Here is a 23,559-nt window from a genome sequence, read left to right as displayed (position 1 = left end):
TTTGTCTGATGGTCCTCCCTGCCTAACCACTCTTTCCAGAGTCTCTGCCTTATTTTTCTGCTCCTATGCCCCCCTTCCAGAGAGGGCTTCATGTAAGCAGTTACCTTCTCCCAGCTACCCTGTCCCATTTTTCCTCATTGCAATTAGCACCCTCCATATTTACAAATTATTTATCTATTTATTGTCTATCTTCACCCCCCTAAAATGCATCTCCAAGAAAGCAGAGAATATGTCAGATTTTCTCTCTTCTATAACCTCAGGGCTTACAGAAGGGTACAGAGTAAACACTTAATAAGTATTTCTTGAGTGAATGAGTGAAAGAATGAACGGAGACCCCAACTGACATAGAAGACCGTATCTTCAGCAGCCTGCCTCCACCAAAGACAGAGCCAATTTAAAATTTTTTTGCCTCCAGATCTCTCAGTGTGAGCCCAGAGCAAACTGTTGTAAGCCATTTGTGGACCTACAGGGGCTTCAAACACTGTAATCTATTCCAGTGTCTTTCACATAAACCGTTTCTCAACCAATCTCCCCAGAACTCAGAGACAACCGAGTCATGCCAATGACAGTAACCTGGGAGTGGGTGGAAAACTGGCAAGAGGCACGTCAATAGCATGCAAGGGTCCCCATGCAAGGCACGCCCATGCCCAGCATCCTTGCTATCCCTTCCCTGGCTGCTAGCCAGACTGAACTGACTCCCTGGGGTCAGAGCTGACTTGGTCAAAGAACAGAAGTTCCAGAGTGAAGCCAGAGAAAGAGGGCTGGACCCCTCCTACTCAGGAGCAAGTGCTGGGGCACAGGTGGGCATGCTCCAGCTTCTGGGGCTCAGCGCAGCCATACCACCCATGAGATGGTCTTCATTTTGCTGAGCCCACCCACACAGCTCCTACTAAACTGCAAGCTAGGGCTCTCTGAACACACCTGACTCTAAAGGAGTGTGGGAACAAGACCTGGTTTGGGTTTTAACATTATAAGGAACACCCACCTGCTCTTGGAGCTCAAGGGGAGCCCATATGCACTTCAAGTTAAAGCCAGCCTAAAACCTGGCTCCCCTAGATCTCATTTCAACTGGAAAGTCACATGCATAATCTTATATGCTCAGATGAATATGGAATTGGATCATGTCCACAAGCAAAAGAAAGCGAAGACATCCCTCATGGGGTTTGGAACAAATGTGTGCTGCTTCTCTAAGGCAAGGTGTCTGAGCTCACCTCTGTCTTGCACTCAGGTTCCTTGGCCTGCCTCCCCGGCACCAGCCTCATGGCTGAAGATAAGCTGCCACTCCATGAAGACACTTTGCTGTGGTGTCCCACGCTCAAGCGACTGGCCAGCAACTTCTTCTCAGATGCTAGGAACAGAGAAGCAAAAAGTGTCAGAAGTAAAGTTGAGGGAAGAGCACACACAATTTCTACAACTGGCTTGGCTTTTAAAGGGCCAGCCAGAGACACAAGCCCAGTGAGCCACCTCCAATAAGGACAGCAGCCCAGGCTACAAGCACACATTGCCATCTTCTAAGCCATATAGTGTGGGTTTCAGGGTCAGCAGACCCAGATTAGACTCCTAGTTCCACTGACTCAAAGTGAGATGTGGATAATTAAGCAGAAGTTCCTGTGTTCTCATCCTGTAAACTGGCAATAGGAGCATCTAACCTCATTTTGGTGTCATGAAGAGTAAATAAGATTATGCATTTAAAACATAGATGGTCAGGGCACCTGGGTGGCTCAGTGGGTTAAAGCCTCTGCCTTTGGCTCGGGTCATGGTCCCAGTGTCATGGGATCGAGCCCCGCATCAGGCTCTCTGCTCAGTGGGGAGTCTGCTTCCTCCTCTCTCTCTCTCTCCTTTCTCTCTGCCTGCCTCTCTGCCTACTTGTGATCTCTGTCTGTCAAATAAATAAATAAAATCTTTAGAAAAAAAACATAGATGGTCAAATGTACAGAATTTTCAATGCATGATTGTTGGCAAAAAAGAGAGCCATTTGTAAGCAAGCACTGAGGTCCATCTCACCACTTAATTCACTGCATGTGTATCGGGACAGATGTCCTTTTCCTTTAAACTTTTCTCTGAAATGGAATCTGACATTTTGACCTCAAATTATACACAGGCATGTATATACATATATATTTTCCAGTGCTAGTTTGGAAAGCCAATGAAATAAAAGTTCTATATCGCTGGGCAGTGTGGGATGATATACATGGAAATAACTAATTCTTGAATCACTGTGAATTTTGTGATGCTGGAAGACTTAAAACAAGTACATGAGCTATAATTTAAGAGTGATGACCACTTTAAAAACAAAATTCCGGGTGGGTGGGCTGGCTGGCTCAGCCAGTAGGGTGTGTAACTCTTGATCTCAGGGTTGTAAGTTCTAATGCACACTGGGTGTAGAGATTATTTAAAAATAAAATTTTTTTAGGGGCGCCTGGGTGGCTCAGTGGGTTAAAGCCTCTGCCTTTGGCTCAGGTCATGATCCCAGGGCCCTGGGATCGAGCCCCGCGTCGGGCTCTCTGCTCAGCGGGGATCCTGCTTCCTCCTCTCTCTCTGCCTGCCTCTCTGCCTACTTGTGATCTCTGCCTGTCAAAAAAAAAAAAAACAAAAAACAAAAAAAATTTTTTTTTAAATTAAAAAATTAAAACAACATTCCTATAGCTGTATTAACTCATATGAAGGAGAAAGTATTGAGTCACTGAAAGAATTCAAGGATCATTAATATTTTCGGGATGAAAACTTTCACTTGGAACATGAGGAACCTGAGGCTCCAGGTCACTCCATGACTTAGTACAAGGTTTCAAAGCTGGTAGGTGAATATCAGGGCAAGACCTAGAACCCTAGGCTCTAGGGTTCTAGGGTTCTGGGGTTCTAGGCTAGAGCTCTGACAGGGCATTCACTTTCTCTAAGAGATTACTAGAACCTGCTTGCATCTCTGGCCTTCCTTTCACCCAGGGTGCAAAGCAGCATTCATTCTTTGTGAGCAAAGTTTCAGGAGGTCTCAGTAATGTCCATCCCACCCACCAAAGGGATGACAGAGATGATGTGGTTGGAAAAGGCTCTGGGCCCTGAGTGGAACTCGGGGAAGTCTGCATCTGTGAGACCCAGCAGTTCTGTTCCCTGGAGCCAAATGGACAGAGACCTAAGTAATGCTGCCAGGCCTTGAGCATCATCTCCTCCCAGAGTGGGGTAATCTCTTCAATCTTCACTTCACTCTCTCCAGGTTTCACAGAGAGATCAATCTTGCAGGTGTCCTCCAGCTCCTGCCGCCTCTGTGCCACAAGCTGCTGCCATAGGGTTCGCACAATCTTTTGGATGTTGTGCTGGACTAACAGAGAGAACACATCACATAGTCAGGATGGCCTTGGTGCCTCTCCCAGCAAGGGTCAGGGGATGGTGTATCATGGCTGCTTTTATTGCATCTTTCTTGAATATTACTCAAGCTTGCAAAGCTCCAGCTAGTCAGTTTGTAGCCAGTGCTGCCAATATCCAAGTGAGCTGGCCTTTCCCCCACCCCTAACTGCCCACCACCAAGTCCTGCCTGCTTCAGATGTTCAGAGCTGGGAAACATGATTGATGGGCACAAGGAGTCTCTTTCTCCTACCCTCAATTCCATTAGATACCAAATAGAAAACTACCTGAGTAAGCTCTAGCTAACCAAATGCCACCTCCCCAACAGCTGTGTCTAACCTACCTTTTATGTTGGCACCTCAGAGGAATGGGCACCAAGCCCAGAATCATGGCTAGGGACCCAGGACCCAAGCCAGTCCTCTTTCCTGACACTGAATCATGCTTCCTACCACATACCAATCTCAGTGCCCTGGATTTGCCCAGATATAGACCAATCCATCAGGCCAGTTCTACCTGATGTGCCCCATAATTTTAGGACCCTAAATGCCATTGGATCTTGGACCACAGAGTCACTCCTCTATAGACCATTTTGCTCACTCTAGGAGGATGAACATTGCTCCATCAACTTTGCCAGCCAAACTGCAAATATGAGTGTTCATGTTGTAATTAACACTGTGTCACAGTACACTTTAAACTTAACAGTTTTAAGCCTGGCTTTGGGCACCTATGTGACCAAAAGAGAGCAATTCCTAAACACATGGACCTGACTTCAATTTTTTTAAAAAATTTCCAATCCCTTTAACTTGATTTGATATCAGCAAATCTAAAAATAAACTCCATCAAGCCAAAAATCTCATAGAAATAAGGAATTTATTTACTCCATTCCCATTTTCTAGAGAAGAAAGTTGAGAAAGAGCTAGTTTCAACGAGGTAAGATGACATTCCAGTTCCCCTATTGAGCAGTCCGAAGGAAAATTCAAGGGACCTCCTGAGAAGTGAAATCACCTTATGGTAAAGCCCCCTGGAATTTTATAGTAAGTCCCAAGTTCTTAGCCTGACCAAGTCCCACAGAGTTGAAGAATGTAACCCAGAATTTACCACCACCCAACCACTCTCCCAAAAATAAACATCAAATATAAGGTACCATTGCTCAAACTTGGTAAGTCTTCCTCTCCTTTTTCTCTCCCTTCTTCATTTGGAGAAAGAAACACTTGATGATAAGGAGTCATTCTAGGCTTGGGTTCCAATCCAAATCCTTCTGGATAACTAGGAGACAAGAGATTTTTCACTATAAACTCCAGTTTCCTTGGGATCATTCCATTGTTCTCTATTACAAATAATCATCCTTCAAACTTAGTACATATCAACTGGAAAAACTTGTCTATTTGAGTTTAAGTAAACACCTCACAACAACTCCCGTGACAGATATACAATTAACAACAGAAAAAATTCTTTTCTTAAAATTCCAGTCTTATTAAATCTAATCCATACTCCCAGCAGATTCCCTGAACCTTCTCCTGGTTTCCCAATGATCAGAACTGGTCATTTGTTTTTGTAGACTCCCAAAATATTGAACTCTGCCTTTGCTTGGCACTGATCTCATCCCACCTGAGAGGGGCCAGGCTAGCTCCATGGGCCTGTGACCTGTACAGTTTCACAAGGTCCACACTTAAAAAGGTTCTGTGCTTGGGCTCTGCTGCCACTGTCTTGAAATCTTAGTAATTTTTTTAAAGATTTTATTTATTTATTTGACAGACAGAGATGACAAGTAGGCAGAGAGGCAGGCAGAGAGAGTGGGGTGGGGAAGCAGGCTCCATTCTGAGCAGAGAACCGGATGCGGGGCTCGATCCCAGAACTCTGAGATCATGACCGGAGCCAACTTAAGGCAGAGGCTTAAGCCACTGAGCCACGCAGGTGCCCAGAAATCTTAGTAATTTTTGAACAAGGCCCCACATCTCCATTTTTCCTGCACATCATGAAGTTGGTTCTAAGTGGAGGCACAGTGGTTTGCATCCTAAGTTCCTCATGAACCATGTGTTCTGGGGCTCCTAATCCATGTGCCTTCTTCTCTAGGTCCCTTCAGTCAACTAAGCAGAACATCCACTCAGTACAAGTTTGTGGATTGAACCAAAAATGACAAACAAGGAGATGAAAATATACCACTATATGACATTGTCCATTCTTGAAATTCCTAGAATAAAGTCCTTTTGGATTTGGAGGCCATTTAGCTGAACAGAGGGATCTGAGGAAGCTGGAAATTCAAGCATACACACATGCTGGCACTCCTCTGTTCTCACCTATGCTTCCAACATGGGTAGGCTTACTTCTGAAAACACAGCCAAGAGAGCAGAACCTCCCACTTTAACCCAGCAAAAAGGAATTCTTTTATATCAAACAAATAACATGGCAAGGGCCTCCTCTGGGCTAGAAGTGTTTTCTGGTGATTGCCAGAGAGTTTTAAGACAAATCAAGTTGAGTTTCCTAACGTTCAATAGTCAGTTTGACCAGATTTTTGGAATTTTTTTTTAAATAATAAAACAGAATGTGTACTGGGAATAAACAACAACAATAGCAACAACAAGAAGACAAGAGCAAAGTATAATATCGCATAGGCCTCCTTTCCTTATGCTCAACATGGTTCTATTAATAAGAGATTGCATTTGTAAGCAGTATGGTGCCAAGCCACTGGTGATAGAGAATACTTACAGAGAAAAAGAAGAAAGTACATATACACAGAGAAATCTAACATATTCTTAGAATTTTGGATTTAAGAAAATGATTTAAATAAACTTAATTCAGGGAGTGCCTGCGTGGCTTAGTCGGGTAAGCATCCAACTCTTGGTTTCAGCTCAGGTCGTGATCTCAGGGTGGTAGATCGAGCCCTGTGTCGGGCTCCATGCTCAGTGCAGAGTCTGTTTATCTCTCTCTCCTTCTGCTCCTCCCTCACAGCACATGCTCTCTCCCTCTCATACAAATAAATAAAATCTTTTAAAAATTAAACTTAATTCAGTTTCTTTTTATTAGTGTTTCTTTTTTTTAATATATCTTTTAAGATTTTTATTTATTTATTTGACAGAGAGCGATCACAAGTAGGCAGAGAGGCAGGCAGAGAGAGAGAGGAGGAAGCAGGCTCCCTGCCGAGCAGAGAGCCCAATGCGGGACTCGATCCCAGGACCCTAAGATCATGACCTGAGCCGAAGGCAGAGGCTTATTAACCCACTGAGCCACCCAGGCGCCCTTTATTAGTATTTCTTATACAAATTTGCTTATGGATATCATTTTATATCATAAATAGTGTGCATGTAGAAAATCATGTCTGGCTTGCATGATACAATTTATTACATATTTTCCCAGTGTAAGACTACATTTATCAAATTTTAATATTTCTGAAATCGGGCTGCATCATAAAATCAATTATATATTCAGTGTTGGAGCTTTCTGCCCCTAAAATGAAATCAATAAGCTATCTTACAACCCGAGAATTATGGAAATGGAGTAAATTATTATTCCTGATGATGCTAGTGGCTCCGTTACATGGACAGATTTGAGGACCATCTACTGTATTGTCAAACACTGCACATAATTTGGACGACCAGATAAACAAAGAATATATATATATCATTCGTACTGACCCCAATCAAGTGTCCCTCTGAAGCTTGCTTTTCTGCATGGACCACTAGCAAGCAACGAAACAAGCTGGCAGCTCTTACCTTCTCTCACTGAGCAGCAAAAAGCAATGCATGAGACACAGGAGGAAGCTGACGTTGGAGTTATAGGTAGCAAGGATAATGTCCCAGTGTTCCTGTAGGAAGCCCAAGATGCTGAGAAGACTGAGGCACTCGGAGAGGGATTGCTGGGGCTTGGACAGGCAGTACAGAATGACTTTATTTAAACTGCTGTATAAAGCACTGATGACAGCTTCCCTTTGAGAAGAGGCATTCTCGATGACCTGTGTCATAAAATAAACACATACACACACACACACATATGCTTGTGAACACTTGGCGAGTCTTAGATACGGACCCAGTTAACTATGAAGATGACACAATCTTAGGTTCTGTTCTGTATTTCAAAAAGTGATGTGATCTAAAATTCAAACAGAACTAATTTCCTCTACCTTTGAGCTTCTATTTAAGTGAATGATCACTAAAGTAAATTCGAACAGCTGGATTTATCAAATACTTGGGCGGAAGAGGATTTTTTTAAAAAATTAAAATTAAAAATTAAAATAAAAAAAGAAAAGAAATTAAAAGTTGACCACCCTCATATTATAAAAATAGACATGAACCAGAAATTTCTAAAATGCTGATAATGTGGTTGATACTCAAAATATAAGATCATGCTATTAACAATGTCTAATTTTTTAATATATTATTAACTATTAATAATAGTTATGTCTAGAGTGTTTACAATATTCCAGTTATCCTATTAAGTATTTTTGCATTGATTTACATGCATTGCCGCATTTAAACATCATAACATCATGAAGTAAGCACTAAGATTATCCCACTTAAGGGATAAGGAGACTGAGGGTCAGAGAGGTTCAGTGGTCAGCAAAGGTCAAACCCACACCAGACACTCGAGTCATGCTCTTAGCCACCATATCATCTAAAGTACATGGGAGGCCAACAAATTTCTGTACATGAGAAACTTAGAGGGGGAGGCAGATGGTCCTGATTGGTAGCCTTAACACTGGTGTGTCCACCCATCTATTTGGCTTCATTGTATCTAATAGACAACAAAAGTCCTGGAGATCTAATGCACAGCATAGCGATTATAGACAATAATACCATCCTATAAACTTTAAAGGTACTAAGAAAAATAAATAAGTAAACAGAAATAAATAAATGAATGTGCTAAGAGACTAGGTCTTAATTGTTCCCACCATGAAAAAGAAATGATAATTATGTGATTTGATAGAGGTATTAACAAACACCGTGATGGTTATCCTGTTGCAATCTATAAATTAATATAAATCTATAAAGTATCAACTTAAACTTATACAATGTTACAGGTCAATTATAGCTCAATAAAAATATATTTACAATTTTTTTAAAAGAATCCATAGCCAAAAATTATGTGCAAAATGTTTCTCTATTCGGAAGATCATCAGTTAGTCATAGATTGCTCTTTTAGAATTGCATAGGTAATGAATGTGTTTATGCCTATGAATTTAAGTTTTATTTAAATATGCCGGAAATTGGGATTCGTGTTTTTAATCATCATCCTGTCTTGCTGCTCAGATAGATCACAACTATCGACCTGAAGTTAAGATCCGTGAGAGTCAAAGGCAGTAAGAAGGAGAGAAGGATGGCAGATATGTGCAGAGCAGAGTCTGGCCTGGTGTCCCCATGAAGGCACATCAGCCCCAGGGGGTACCCCTTCTTTGATGTTAGCTCTGAGTGTTTGCTTTGACCACTGGAGAGCTGATATGGGCTGAATGTCCCCCCTCCCCCCCGAAACACCTATGTTGAAAACCTAGCTTCCCACGGTGATGGCACTTGGAGACAGGGTCTCTGGGAGGTAAGTAGTCATGAGGATGGAGCCCTCATGGTGGGATGAGTGGCCTTATGGGAAGAGACAATAAAGAGCTTGTGTCCCCTCTCTCTCCATCACATGAGGACGTAGTAAGGAGATGGCCATCTGCAAACCAGGAAGAGAGCCCTCCCCAGACACCAGATCTGTGGGCATCTTGACCTTGGACTCCTCAGCTTCTACAACCGTAAGAAAGAATGTTTGTTGGCTAATCACCCAGTCCGTGGTGCTGTCATTATGGCCCAAACTAAGACGGAGGTTCTGTGGCTACTTTCATTTCTCAACACAACTATGCAAGAATCTGATTCTAATTCCCTCAGAGCCAACAAGGCATATTTTTCCCATCTTGGGGCTATTCTAGAGGGAGCATCTGAATACATTCTGACTATCACCCTAGGAACTATGTCAAGGCCCTGTCCTGGGGTCTGCAGGTGACTCCACAGACAGAAATATTCTGGGGACACTCATGCTACCCACTCTAAGAGGTGTGAAGAGGAAGGAGAGGGGTTCCCCTGGGTTCTGCTGCAGAAGGCGAGCCGAGAACCACTGGTGGGAGTTTCTGGAGGCAGATTTCAGCTTTCCAGCAATCACAGGTGCCCCACTGGCTGGGACCGTCTCACACCAGCATGAGCTCCTCAGACAGGGAGGGTTCAAGGAAAGAGCGAATGGCCACTTGTCAGGAAAAGTCTCTAGAATGGAAGATGAGGAAAAAGTAAAGGGTTCCCCTCCAGAATTCGGAGATTGTATGATTCTGTGTGTGTATGTACACATGTACAATAAAAAATGTGCACACATGTACACACAAACTTACATCTGAAGGTGTATCTACAGGCACACATTTGTTTGTGTGGGTGTGTATGTAGACTGATCTGGGGAGAAATGGAGAGCATACGCAGGAATAATAGGGCTGGGAAAAAATACTCATGAAAACTCCAGGAAGGCCCAAATATGACCCATAGGTGCATATGAAGAATGAAATGAAATAGGCCTATTGGAAATAAGGAACTTTTTGACCCTTTGTTGATGGGGAATAACAATAACAAAGATTAAACCAATAATCACAATAAAAACCTGACGTGGGGGTGTAGAGTCTAGGAGGGGACAGAGCTCAGCTGCCAGCATGGGGGGGTGCTGCTCCCACTTCCCGAGACGGCTCTCAAGGAGCCTGAGGTAAGAGCCCTGAAGGGCATGCAATATCCACCAGGTACTATCTGGGCTACATAGGTCCTCCTCCTTCCGCCCACCCCTCTCAGAATCGATTTCCGGGAAGGACAGCCAACAGTCATACAGACACTTGGTGGGTCAGCAGGAGATCCCCTCCGCCGCCACCACCACCACCATGGCCAGCCCAAGGTTCTTACCACCACGATGCGGTCTGTGATGAAGAGAAGAATGTGTCTGGGGTCTGCTGAGAACATCCCACTGTACAATTTCTCCACCAGCTTCTGGGTGAAGTGGGAGATGTTTGCAAGTGAAGGAGCAGCAGCAGCTTCTGCATTTGGCTGAGGCTCTTTACTGCCTGGGGGTGGGGGAGGGCATGGTGAGGACATAGACCACGTCTGAGAAATCATCCGAGTCCGAATAGCCTTCTCTCCACAACAGTCTCCAAGTCCCTCATGGCAACCAACCACAGCTTACTCACTTCTGTATACCTGAGTGTAACCTTCTGTATACTCTGTTGCTGGAAAATGGGGTCTTATACACAGGAAGTGCCCAGTGAATACACATGCTTTTCAAAGTTAAGTTAGTCTTGAACAATTTTGTCAGTGACATAAACCAAGTGGGGAGAAGGCAAACCGGGGGCAGCATTTCTTCCACCATGCATCTAGAAGGTGGGTGGAGGAGAACTTAAGGCCTAAGGTAAATGAGGAGGCTGTCATGGTGACCCAAGACCCTGTGGCTACAGGGAACAGAGGATAAAGCTATAAAGCTGATCGGTCTGCGCTCACCACCATGGCAGGCACTGTGTGCAGAGGGGATGTGATGATCTCAGCTAATCCTTGTGAGAGCCCTCTGAGTTAGCCACAGTCGCCATCCTCACTCACAACTTCAGGCACCTGCTCCAAGTCACACGGCTGTCTAGTGATAGAGCCCAGAGCAGAAATGGGACCACCAGCTTAATGCTTTTCACTGCGCTACCTTCCTGCCCTGCAGATGCTCTCCAAGAAAAACCAAAAGTCAGGGTTGCCACGCTGTGGGGCAAGGAAGAGTCTGGAAGATGAGCCATGTCACTAAGGATTCCATGGCTCAGAAACCACAGAGAGGATGTTAGTGTAGTTCTGTGGGGGAGGTACGGCTCCCCAGACCTAAGCATTCTGAAGACATCTTCAATCTCAACTTCTTAGGGGCAGTGGCATCATCTTCATCCAGGGTCGTCTGTTGAAGAAACCCTTGCTGTGCCCAGTCTTGGGGGCAGAGAACAAGATGCTGAGCAGAAGAATGGTAAATTCTAGCTGCCATCTTGACTTCCCTCAAGGGAAGAGGCCAATCTTACTGAAACCAGAGGAGAGTGGATTTGGGTTCAGAGGCTTTCTGTCTCTGAGTGGTTCAGTAATAGCAGGGGTGTCATGGAGAGGGTCACCATGCCTTCCTTAGAGCCTCTAGGCAGCGTTGGTGAGCTCTCTTTGTGGATTTGTGGAAGGACTGACTTGCAGGTAGAGGGTAGCTTCCGTGGCTCCCAAGGGGCCCTGCAGCCCTGTGAGCCAGGGACTGGTTTTCCTGTTCAGTTACCAGAAGCGCTGTGTCATAAAGGAGGAGAAGGTCACCCCTACTCACCTCTGAGCATGGGCACATTGCCCCCATTCAGCATGTGAAATATTTCCATGGTGGAAAGCAGGACCTCAGACTGGAAGTCTCGCTTCTGTTGGCTGGTGGCATTGTGTGGAGAAGCCTGGAAACACATTGGGGACTAAGAGAGTGGCCACACAGCCATCACATCAACCTCATGCCATCAAGCCTTCCTGTGTGCCCCATATGCTAATACCACAGCTGCCGGGAGTGTGGGCGGCCCGCAGCTCACAACTGCCCCTTCCCCAGGGCATTGCCCTCGGCTGATGAAATCCCCTCATCAGAGAGGTGAAGCCCACTTCCTGGGTGGAGGAGGCATGCTGTGGAGGACCCACAGGGGACCATTTCTTAGCTTGCTTTCCCCTGTCCCCCTCTGCCACTCTTTCCTGCTTCCTCTGAGAGTACAGCCCCCAGATAATTTCCATAAAATCCCTGCTGTAGGCTCTGCTTCTTTAGGACCTGGCTAAGCTCTGCCCTTGCCCATCTATCCAAATGCTGCTTGGTGAGCTCCCTGCTATGCAAGGGTCTGCCATTCCTGCCATATCATGGCAGTCCCAGGAGACGTTCTCAACCCCCCAGCTGGCTGACATCTGCAGGCCGAGGTGAGCTCTCCAGAGAGAACAGCTCCCAGGTCTCCCTGGGAATCCCCCAGCCTTGTGGTGCCCATGTCCTCCCAGGCCTTCTCCCACAACACACGACCCCAAAACACCCTTTCCAGCTCACCTCCAGGAGCACTTCCAGAAGCAGCCACTGCTTGGGGTTGGAGGCCGCCAGCAAGGAGTCCCTCAGCAGTCGCTGCACGAACTCCCTCAGCTGCTTCCGTGTGGGATGTGACTTGGCAGGAGCCTGTGGACCCTCTGCAATGTCGTCACCTTCGGCTTCCACCCCGGGGCTGCTAGCATTCTGGACAGGCTGAGTCATGGGCTCCTCCAAGACGAGAGAACGCCAACATGAGTGGCCCACCTGCCTCAGGGCACTCTCGTGTCCACCTCTGAGACGTGCACAGGTGGAATTCTTATCAAACCCACTAACATGGAAGGCAATCGAGGCTCTGAGGAAGAAGGCCACTTGCCCAGAGTCTCACTGCTCATCGGGGGGCCCAATGTGGTCTCCGAACATGAGGTAGGCAGGAGCCATGGAAAGAGGCTGAGCACAGAGCAAGAGAGGCCTGCAGTGGTCAGTGACGAGCAGTGCATAAGGTGATGCCTGGCCTCATGGGCTGTGTGCAAGACAGCCTGTCCTCACCTCCTGGGGGAGCCCTCACCTTTACTGCCTGCCAGGGCCTGTTGACATTGACAGACAGGACCGCCTGCTGAGACAAGGCGGACTTCCTCAAGGCCTAGCATCCAAGTCCCAGAAGCACCTTGGCCTTCACTTTCTCATTTTTATGTTTATAAAAATATGAGATCCGTGAGGCAGGGGTTGTCAGCCCAGATACATCCAGGAGGACATGGGGATGCTGGGAGACCAAATGACACACCCAAGGACACGCGGCCAGGGGCTCCTGACTCCCGGCCCATGAACTTTCCATGCACATTCATCTGTCAGCACCTCCCTTTGCTCATTCATAAAATTAATGCAGCCGTTCTTAATTAAGCCATAAAATGAATTTAATGGCACCTAGGGAGGTGGTGACTGCATTAATTAGCTCCGTGTGGACTTGACTGGAAAGATGCCATATATATTTACAGCAAATCGAAGGCTTTTGGCCACCAGCCTTCTGCATCAAGAGGGCTTGTCGCATTTTCTTTGCAACAAAGGCCTTTTGAAGCTGACTTGGAGCTGGGACAAGGCTAGGAAGTGTGGGGATAAGCGTTTTGAAACCGGAGCCAGGAGTCTCAAGACAGGGTCTGGCTCCTCTGCAGTCACTGAGGAGGTGACTTTGGGCCAGGCCTGCCCCCAGCAGGAACCATGGAGTGTGAGGAGGAAGAGCCCTGGGTCAGAGTGTGGGCTGCGGGCAGGCAGCCGGCTGGAACCCCGGCTCAGCAGATGGCAAGCCGGGCCTGCAGGTGTAGGAGTTAAGGTGGGGCTCTGGACTAAGGATGTCAGACCACAGACTTCATGGTCCTGGTCCCCTCCAGAGGCCCTAGTGTGGGGGATGATGAGGGACAGCCTGTAGGACTGTCCTTCCTCCCTGACTGGCCCAGGGACGCCTGGACTCTGTCCCACCCACCACCCCTCCAGTGCAGCCCACAGTGATTTCCTTTGCTCTTTACTGCATCTTTTTTTTTTTTAACGCCTACTTTTCCAGTATGTTCCTTTAGTTCATACTAACCCAACAAACCATTTTATCTTTTTGCAAATCTTCTAGTCTTTATGTTTAGTTTTTTCATGAAAACCAATTACTTGAATTTTATTTGGCCATTTAATTTTATTTTAAACTGACTGATGGAAAGGAACTGGGCCTTGGGGTGATAGAGTGAGGTTTCAATCTTGGCTCTGTCACTCATGCATCACATAAACTCTGGCCTATTTCCTTCTCTCAAACATTTTGTGAGATGGGTCTTATGGCCCCAAGACATGCAGCAGAAATTGCTCGGACTTGGCCTCTCTGGATCTCACCGTCCCCCTTTCAGAAACCACCTGCCTAGGGTGCTGCTAGGGTCAGGTAAAGCACCAGGCTCAGGACCCTCCAGGTGTTCAGCAGACGGGAGCTATCACCATGAACACACTTCTAGAAAAGAGGAGCTGAATGAAGACATTGGTTATATCCATTTGGTTGTTGAGCTGAAAATTACGGAACAAATACCACATGCCCACACTGTGCACAGCACGGCTTCTGAACCTTCCACATAGCACTGCGTGCCTTCCAACATGTTCCTTTAGCCGTGGTTATGGATTTGCAGACACGTGTCCCAGGTTCACCCTCCCTGTTGGGGTCTCAGCTTCCTACTGCACTGTGGTAGGGGTGATGAGGGGATGTCTGCCCTTCCTCTCCTTCACCTGCCCTTTCCACTGTCCTCACCTGTTCTTCTCACTGGCCACATGCTCCCACCCCACCAAGCCTGCTTGGCCCGCTGGGCCTCCCTTCCTGTGGCCCACACTCACATCACGTCCTCAGGACCCAGTTGGCCCTCTGCCCTCCCAACCTTGGCTTGTTTGGCTCTAAGCTGGGCCTCAGCAAACCCTCTGACTGCAAAGAGTCCCGAATCAGGGCCTGCAAACAGGATGAGAGGCGTGATCCCCAAAGATGGGACACTTCCTATTCCGTGTCCCCTGTCAGGGGTGTGGGCCACTGGTTTCCTGGGATGGAATTTGTTGGTTCATATTAGCAGCGTGAATATTCCATACAGAACTGGACTTGGTCCGCCATCAAATTTCTCATTACTGAGATTCCTGACCACTCAAAAAATTACTGAATCTCAGAGCTGAAAGAGAACTCAAGCTGCATCTCAGCCAAGAAAAGGAAAATTACCCAAGTTGTTTACTTAATGTTTCAGCCAAGTTGCCTTAAAATGCATTTTAATTTGGGGTGGGGTTAGGGAGGACTGTTACCCTTTGGTCTTGAAGCATGGTAACGCTCACCCCTGCTCTCACTGGGCAGGGCAGTGACATGTCCTACCTTGTGGGTCCCCAGAGGGAAGGTGACTGCAGCCAACGTCTGGAGGAACTCCGGGGCTCGCCAGGCGGGATCCTGGGGGTAGGTGCTGTGCACACAGCCAAGGAAATGCAGCACACTGGCAGGGAACGTCCGTTCCCAGGCGTCATCTCCAGAGCCTCCTGGGGGCTGAAGGCATACTTCATGAGAGGCCGAGCATGGGAATGTGGCTGGTGACAGCAGGGGAGCCAGAGAATCTGAAATCAAAGGCTTTCTGAGATAGTCAGCAGGACACCTAAATTGTAGACACCTAAGTCTGTGGGTTAGCCCAGGATACTGGTCACCAGTTGGGGGAGGGGTTAATATGTGCAGGCATTGTTACGGGGTTTCACACACATTCTTCTTCTCCCCTCACGACCACTCTCTACATTTACACCTATTTTACAGATGGGAAGACAGAGGCACAGAGAGGTCGGGTAGCTTGCCAAAGGTTACCCGACAGATAAGCAACAAAGCCAGGAATTGAACCCAGGCAATCTGGCTGTAATGTGTGTGTGTGTGTGTGTGTGTGTGTGTGTGTGTGTGTGTGTGTGAGAGAGAGAGAGAGAGAGAGAGAGAGAGAGATTATGCTAAGAAAGTACAGATCACAATTTTTTCTCCTTTTAAAAACAAGAATGTATTTAATTTTTATGATATACTCTTTTAACATGTAATTAGGTGATTTTTTTTCTTTTAGCCACTTACCTATGATGAATTGCACCAATAGATCTTTTGCATTTTTGCAAAGAGCTCACTGAGTCACTCTGTTAATCTCTCAGGGCATTTCCTTATTCTGTTTGTAAATATTTTACTTATGATTTTGAGTGCATATTTATAAATGATAGTGGGCTGCAGTTTTCTTTTTGTTTTATGTTTGTCAGGTTTTGTTATCAGTATTATGCTAGCTTTACTGATAAAAAAAACCTCTTCTTTCTTTTTATTCAAGAAGATGTTAAATCCATAATTCTTATATTATTTAAGTTGCTCTTATGAAACTCTTGGGCTCCATTTTTTTTTTCATTATTGCCTTATTTAGGCTCTTAAATGTCTCTTTGATCTTGTTTAGGTAATATTTTATTCAGTTTGCACAAATGGTCTTTTTTTTTTAATTTTTTTTATTTTTTCAGCATAACAGTATTCATTATTTTTGCCTTTCATTTTTTTTTAATTTTTTAATTTTTTTCAGCATAACAGTATTCATTATTTTTGCTCCACACCCAGTGCTCCATGCAATCCGTGCCCTCTACAATACCCACCACCTGGTGCCCCCAACCTCCCACCCCCCACCCCTTCAAAATTCTCAGATCGTTTTTCAGAGTCCATAGTCTCTCATGGTTCACCTCCCCTTCCAATTGCCCTCAACTCCCTTCTCCTCTCCATCTCCCCTTGTCCTCCATGCTACAAATGGTCTTTTTTAATTCATTTAATTTTCTATATGATTATTTCTTCCTTCTCTTCTGTTATGTGTAACTCATGCTCTCTTTACCCCACAACCTCTGACTACGTAAGGAGCTGATGACTTGTGGGTTGATTTAAACAACCAACTTCAGATATATCTCCCGATTTTTTTCCTGTCTAGTTCTAAGATTCTGATATTTGACATCTTCATTTCTTTGTTGCTGTTGCTTTCTAGAATTAATGTGATTGCAGTTTTAAAGATCTCTTGACTCATATTTTGTTAATGTGGCTAGACTTTTTGTTTTTTATTATTGTTATCCACTTCATTTTGTTATGTCCTAGTCAGAGCATGTGAACTGTATACTTTCCTTCTTTGGAAAGCTTACTCATGGTTCCATTACAGACCTAATGTTCAATTAATTTTGGAGTCGGGTGCCTGAAAAAATACGTATTTCCAGTTTGCAGCATAAAGAGTTTGCTACCTTTCTAACCAGTTAAGGTTATTTTGAAAAGGCAAAAAAAATTGAATAACATGAAAGCAGGTAAAACAAAGAAAACATATAGTCTGCTGAGAGGAGTAAAAAAATAATAATTATAATTATAATAAGACCAAGCATTTACATTACAACGTCAAACATAAAATGGTTATCTGGGGAATTACAGATGTGACTCTTAAACTGGGTCAAAAGCGAAGACCCCATAGCTGGGGCTGTGAGGACTGTGCTGGGGACTCCCATACAGGATGGTGGGACGTACATTAGATGTAGGGACATGTATGTATAATGTCTAATGCAACCTTCCTGAGAAGTGCGTCCAAAAGAAAACACATGAAGGTCACTGACTGACCCACTATCCAAACTCCAGAATTCACACTAAGGAGAATATCAAACTACAGAGAAAGGATATCTGCTCAAGAAAGTTCTTTACAGAGTTTTTATAACAGTGAACATTCTGAAAAACAACATAAATTTCCATGTACAAATATAGATAATTTCCAACAACATGTTGAGAGAAAAAGGCAGGAGGGGTCTATGTGGCCCAACCCTCTGTAAGGCTACGGTATAATCCTAGGTGTCTGGAAGAACATTCCCCTGAGGTTCACAGCGGTTATCTCTGCATGGGTGTGTTTCAAGTGATTTTTACTTTCTATCTTCCTCTTTGGTTAAAGTTGTAAAGGTAAACATGCATTGTCTTATAGAAGCGATAAGGTTTCCCCACACAGAATCAAGCCTCCAGTCACCATTGGGGTCTACAGAATGAAGTCAGAAGTTTTCAGCCTCCCATGCAAATTCTTGTTGATCTGGCTCACAGTTACTCCTATTCACAGGGGGATTTCACCCCTCACACTTGCCTCCATGTCAAAAATAACCTCTCCACCTGCCTCTCGAGGACCTGAAGTCCTGAGTTAACGGCTCTCCATGTCACGTATGTGGTTGGTGGCATCTGTCTTCTCTAACAGGTTTCTACCTCACAGCTTACCCATGTGTGAGGCCCACTTGTCACGGCGGAGACGAGCTTCTTGAGGAAAGAGGCCCCTTTCCACCTCCTACCAGTCCCCTGAAGCTCCTGACCTAAGCAGTTGCTCAGAAATGTTCCCCTGACTGAAGGCATTAAATCTCCCAGTGAAGAAACTCAAATATGTAAACAAATGGAAAATAGATGTTCTCTGGCAAGAGTGTGTAAACTCTACTGAGGACATTTAGACTGGGGAACCCACCTAGCCTCTTCTACCAAGCATTCTGAATAACACTTGTTAATTATCAGCAAGGGAAACTGCTGGAAAAAGTCAAGGTGACTCTTTCAGATTTGTCTTCCCATCAGAACCTCCTCATGAGATGTGGGGGAGATGGGTCTCACCTGGCTCATGGTGGCTTTCAGCATTTCCAGGAGCAGCAGGACACCTTCAGTGCACAGCCCAGCCCGGAGGACTTCTTCATTGTGGTGCTTCTGCAGGAGCCATTGGAGCATGGCATCCAGGCTATCCTGAAAGAGGGGACAGGGGCTATAGAGAGACGAATGGAGACACACCAAGGGGACCGGCTTTCCAGCCAGCACACCGTGTTTCCCAGAGGGCCTGAGTAGGGAAAGGCAAACAGCACAGTAGCTGTGCAGACAACCTAGGTGGGTGGTCCGTGTGGAGAACGTCAGCCCACTCGGTGGTGCATAAGGGAAGTACACGGCTTCGAGAAGATGCTGAAGACCCACCAGTGATTCACCTTGACTTCAGCTCTTCCATTTGGTTTGCTATCCCAATCTAGTGTCATGAATTTTTGTAAGTGAGACTACAGAGGACATATGAGGAGTTCAAAGGCTTTGGGGAAGGTGCCGAGTGTAGCAGAGGGAACACGGGACTTGGCCAGCAGGGCAATCTGACTTTGCCTCTTTAAAGCTGGGCTTATGCAAGCTATGAAGCCTCTTGGCAACTCACTTCCCTCCTCTGTAAAATGAAAATTACATTCTCTTCCCCATGGGATGGTTATAAATATCAAGCAAAATAAAATATGTAAAACATCTATCACGGGTCCTGACATTGAGGAGATGTTTGTTCCCTATGATACATTCCTGAAGAAACAGAAATACACGGTTTTGGTGAACTTAGCACAGCATATTAAGAATTTTATTTTGAAGTGTGATCTCTAATACTATTAGCATATATCAAGATTTAGATAGGTCAAATATAAGGATATCAAGAGAGGTGGATTTTCTAGCCTTCAGTTACAGAGCCAAGCCCCTCCCCCACTTTCAATTCAGGGCAGTTTAACTCAACTCAGTTGAGACTGAGAAACAATTTTCTGAATCTGCTATTTGTCAGGCACCCAGGAAGGTGAGTAAGAAGTAGGGTCTGTACAAATGCATAGTATGAGATCCTTCTTTAGACAATAAATTTATGTTTGCATAAACTAAAAAAAAAAAAAAAAAGAAGTAGTGTCTGCACATCAGGAGCTCAGTGGCTAAAGACAGAGGAAATCACATAACTGTACCAGTGCCATTAAGGGGAAGGTGCTAAGGCACATGGGAGCGAATGAGTCCCCTTGCCTAGGGATCGAAGCAGGAGGTGAAATCTGAGCTGAGTGCTGAGTCCATCCACCCCCTCACCAGGCAGGTGACATGGGAGTAAGAGCTCGTTAAAGGCACAGTGGAGGCAAGCACACAGCAGCTGGTCTTATTGGAGAGATGACTAAGGAGGTTCACAGCACAAAGGGTGGGCAAGCGAACAAAGTGTGTTAGAGAGACAAGTGAGGCCCCCAGTCACAGAGGGTCTTGATGCCGGCTGTGGAGTCAGAACCCCATCTGTCAGGGGAGCTCATGAAGCCTTGGATGTGGTGCAAATGAATGAGTGAGGGGCTGTTTGGTGAGAAGCTATACCTAGTGAGTGTAGGCTCCTCTCTGGAGAAATTTGGCTAAAGAAGGACAGGAGAAGGATAAGTAAGACAGCAGTTAGTCAAGAGTGGGTGTCAAAGGGGCAGCTTCTGCATTTAGGTGGAGACACAGTTCACGTATTTATGGTCTATGAGGAAAGAGTCCATAGAAAGTGAGGTGCTGAAAATACAGGAGAAAGGGTCAACCCAAGTGAGGTCACTCAGGAAAGGGGTGGAAGGAATCCATCAGCCTTTGCCAGCGACAATAGAGAGAAGGTGATGAAGAGGGTCATGGCATAAATAGGTGGTAGAAGGTGGGGTGTCAAGGCAATGCCCCTCCAGGATCCTCTACTCCCACTGTGAGGTAAGTCATCTGAGCACAGGGCAGCTTTGGGGCAGAAGACTTGAGAGCATATAGGGCTGACACTAAAATGCAGGGGAATTGAGGGGTGTGGCTAAGGTAAAGAGACATGCTTTTTCAGAAGGCATAACCCGAGGCTCTAATTCTGTGGTGGCAGCATTCGCCTCCCCATGTCACCCCCATCATCATGTGACTTCTCTAGCCATGCCCAGAAGGAGAAAGGCTTAAAACCCAGACCTGCTGGCAGGAAGGATGGGAGGCAGAGGCCCAGGAGCTCAGGGCATCTGAAGAACTAGCCTAGGGGGTAGCAGTGTGAGGCAAGGAAGTGGGTCAAATGCAACACGACCTGGAGGACGTGGATGGAGGCAGGGGTAGAGAATCTTAGGGAAGTGCCTTGGTCACATGGGATCATAAAAGCAGGTGGGTCACTCCATCCCAGGGGCACTCCAAGAACCTACTTTGGGCCCATCCGTCAGCTCTGTAAGTGGCGTCTGCAGGAAGAAGGTGGACACAATGAGGTAGACTTCCAGAATATGCACATGGTGGCCCAGAAAGTCCTTCAGGACGCGGAACCCAGGAAGCAGGCTGGGGCTCTGGTCAGGTGTGGGGGCCTGGCTCTTCAGGTTATCTGTTGATCAGGTGGAAGGGGCACAAAATCTAATTGAGAACAACTGCTATTGCTTCTGGTCAAGGTGGGGATTGGGCTAAGGAATTCCCTGCCATCTACCCATCCCTCTGAAATGCCAGATAGAAATATATGTCATACATACATGGGCATAAGAAAGTATTCAAAAGAGTTCCTTTTCCTATTCCTGACATTCCTATTCCTATTCATTCCTTCATTCGTTTATTCCAAAACAGATATTTATTTGGTGCCTACTACCTTTGAGGCAGTAGCGCAACTTTATATTAAACAATAGGGACATAGCATTTCAACAAAATATACAGAACCCCAGACCCTCACCAAGTACTTAGAATGCAGCGAGAGGGGGGGACATTAAGGAATTAAATACCCAAACAAATAGACGCTTGTGAATTGTGACAAGAACCATTAAAAAAAAAAAAAAAAAAAAAGCAATAGGGACAAAGAGAGTATAACAGAAGTGCCCTAACTCAGGTGGAACCCTCCTCTCCTGGAGGAAGCGACATTTGAACTGAGACCGGAAGATGGACCCCCACCAGCCAGGAGAGCCTTCCCGGTGTTGTGGGCTGGGGGAAACATCTCAGGAAGAGGAAAAGGGCTAAGGAACTTTTGAGAAATGGAAGGAAGCCCCCAGCATCTGGAAAGCAGTGAGGACAAAAGAGGATCCTGACCAGGAAGTAGGAGGCGACTGGGGCTTATGGGAGTCAGGGGTCAAGGTGATCCTACTGCAAGAGCTGTGAAGGCCCCAAGCAGGAAGGAGCCTGGCAAGTCCTCACTCGCAGGCCAGGATGATGTGGTGTCCCACCTCCTGGAGAAGGCCACACACTTACCTATCACAATGTCCACACCCTCCGAGCTACGCTCCACCCAGGATCCCGCACACAGGCCATCTTTAAATCGCCCGCGGAGGACGGGGCTTGCCAAAAAGTGCAGCAACAGTTTCAACCCCAGCACAGTGGTGCTGGGATGCACGTGGCTCTGCAGGAGGAGCAGGAACCAGTCAGGCCCCAGGCTCAGAAACGTCTCTTCCTTTGTCCTGCAGGGTTCAAGAAATGCAGTAAATTATCTCTTAGTTTGTGAGCAAAGATCACGTCCAGAAGATACAAATAATGTCCAGCCTCACTTGTCACCAAGGAGAGGCAAATTAAGGTTAACCTGTATATTACTTAGTGAAGTACATGTTATATTTTTAAAGGATGGTAAAATAAAATGCTGGCAAGGTTGCTGTAAAAGCCCTACTCCACTAGTACTCATACTTACCGGGTCTGACTAGCCACTCATCTAATTACATTAATACAGTCACATAAAACACATAATGGTTGGTTAACTCCCTTTTCAAATACACAGGTCAAAATTAATCTCAATGGAATAGTCCAATATTTATGCATACTTATCAATTTAAGAAAAATACATGTTTAAGTGTATTCATTCAAAATGAATTTTCATTTTCATTTCATTCATTTTGAATTCATTCAAAAATGAATTTTAAAATGATGAGTTTAAGGGGCACCTGGGTGGCTTAGAAGGTTAAGCGTCTGCCTTCGGCTCAGGTCATGATCCCAGGGTTCTGGGATCGAGTCCACATCAGGCTCCCAGCTCAGCAGGGAGTCTGCTGCTCACTACCTCTCTGTTCCCCCCGCTTGTGCTCACTTTCTCTCTCTCCCCCTCTCTCTCTCTGTCAAATGAATAAGTAAAAATAAAAATCTTAAAATGATGAGTTTAGAGAATGCAAACTTGCTAGAAGGGACTGGAGGGTAGGGAGGTAGGCAACCAAATCTCAAGGGTAACAGCTCAGCAAAGGACTCTCTGCCTCCAGGGAACCAGAGTAGGATCAATCTTTACTGGGCAATGTTGTCAGTGCCAGCTGCCAGAATAGGGAGCAAGGCTGTGGCCACCAGACCAGGAGTCAAGAAACTGTCCTCTCTTCTATCCCTGCCTCTTTTGACTAACTGGATGACTTTGGCAGGGCTCTTGATGAGCTATGGTCATTTTTCTTGATGTTGATGATGGTGGTGATGATGATGGTGGTAATGATGATAATGATGGTGTTGGTGATGATGGTGGGAAAGATAATAATAACGAGGGTGATGGTGGTGATGATGATGATGGTGGTGATGATAATGATGGTAATGATGATGATGATGGTGATGATGGTGGTAGTGGTGATAATAGTGGTAATGATAATGATAATGATGGTGATGGTGATGATGGTGATGATAATGATAATGATAATGATGGCAGTGATGATGATGGTGGTGATGATGATAATGATGGTAGTGATGGTGGTGATGATGATGGTGAGGATAATGATGTTGAGATTATGATGGTCATTGCAGGTAGCTTATGTAATATTTAGAGTATCCCAGATACTGTGCTTAGGGCTAGCCACATATTAACTTCCCTCTTTAGCAGGCACTAATTTTATCCTCAGATATATGAGCAAAAGAGGGCATAGAAGGTTTAACTAACCTCCCCAGGGTCTGTGAAGGCAGAGCTGGGCTTTGAACCCAGGAGGTCTAGAGATCAGAGTCCCAGTGCTTAAGCACTACACTACATTCTCATT

The 23,559-nt window shown here is 45.6% G+C and overlaps 1 protein-coding gene across 3 annotated transcripts in view; it reads right to left on the bottom strand.

The window, feature by feature from the left end:
• Positions 1-23,559, bottom strand: part of WDFY4 (WDFY family member 4) — a 279,441-nt gene that overhangs the window by 132,480 nt on the left and 123,402 nt on the right. For all 3 annotated transcript variants that reach the window (XM_047702650.1, XM_047702652.1, XM_047702651.1), the window contains exons 29-39: positions 21,827-22,032; positions 20,812-20,981; positions 18,491-18,616; positions 15,221-15,385; positions 12,382-12,585; positions 11,647-11,761; positions 10,233-10,390; positions 7,047-7,285; positions 4,481-4,602; positions 3,128-3,313; positions 1,212-1,348 (exon numbers count right to left, since the gene is read on the bottom strand). In XM_047702650.1, coding sequence (XP_047558606.1) covers positions 1,212-1,348; positions 3,128-3,313; positions 4,481-4,602; positions 7,047-7,285; positions 10,233-10,390; positions 11,647-11,761; positions 12,382-12,585; positions 15,221-15,385; positions 18,491-18,616; positions 20,812-20,981; positions 21,827-22,032 — 1,828 coding nt within the window. The remainder of the gene's footprint in view (positions 1-1,211; positions 1,349-3,127; positions 3,314-4,480; positions 4,603-7,046; positions 7,286-10,232; positions 10,391-11,646; positions 11,762-12,381; positions 12,586-15,220; positions 15,386-18,490; positions 18,617-20,811; positions 20,982-21,826; positions 22,033-23,559) is intronic.

The sequence above is a fragment of the Lutra lutra genome, chromosome 14, assembly GCF_902655055.1.
Source record: "Lutra lutra chromosome 14, mLutLut1.2, whole genome shotgun sequence".
NCBI classification, from domain to species: domain Eukaryota; kingdom Metazoa; phylum Chordata; class Mammalia; order Carnivora; family Mustelidae; genus Lutra; species Lutra lutra.
Note: the sequence above shows the minus strand (reverse complement) of the source record. Positions and strands in the feature narration are given on the sequence as shown.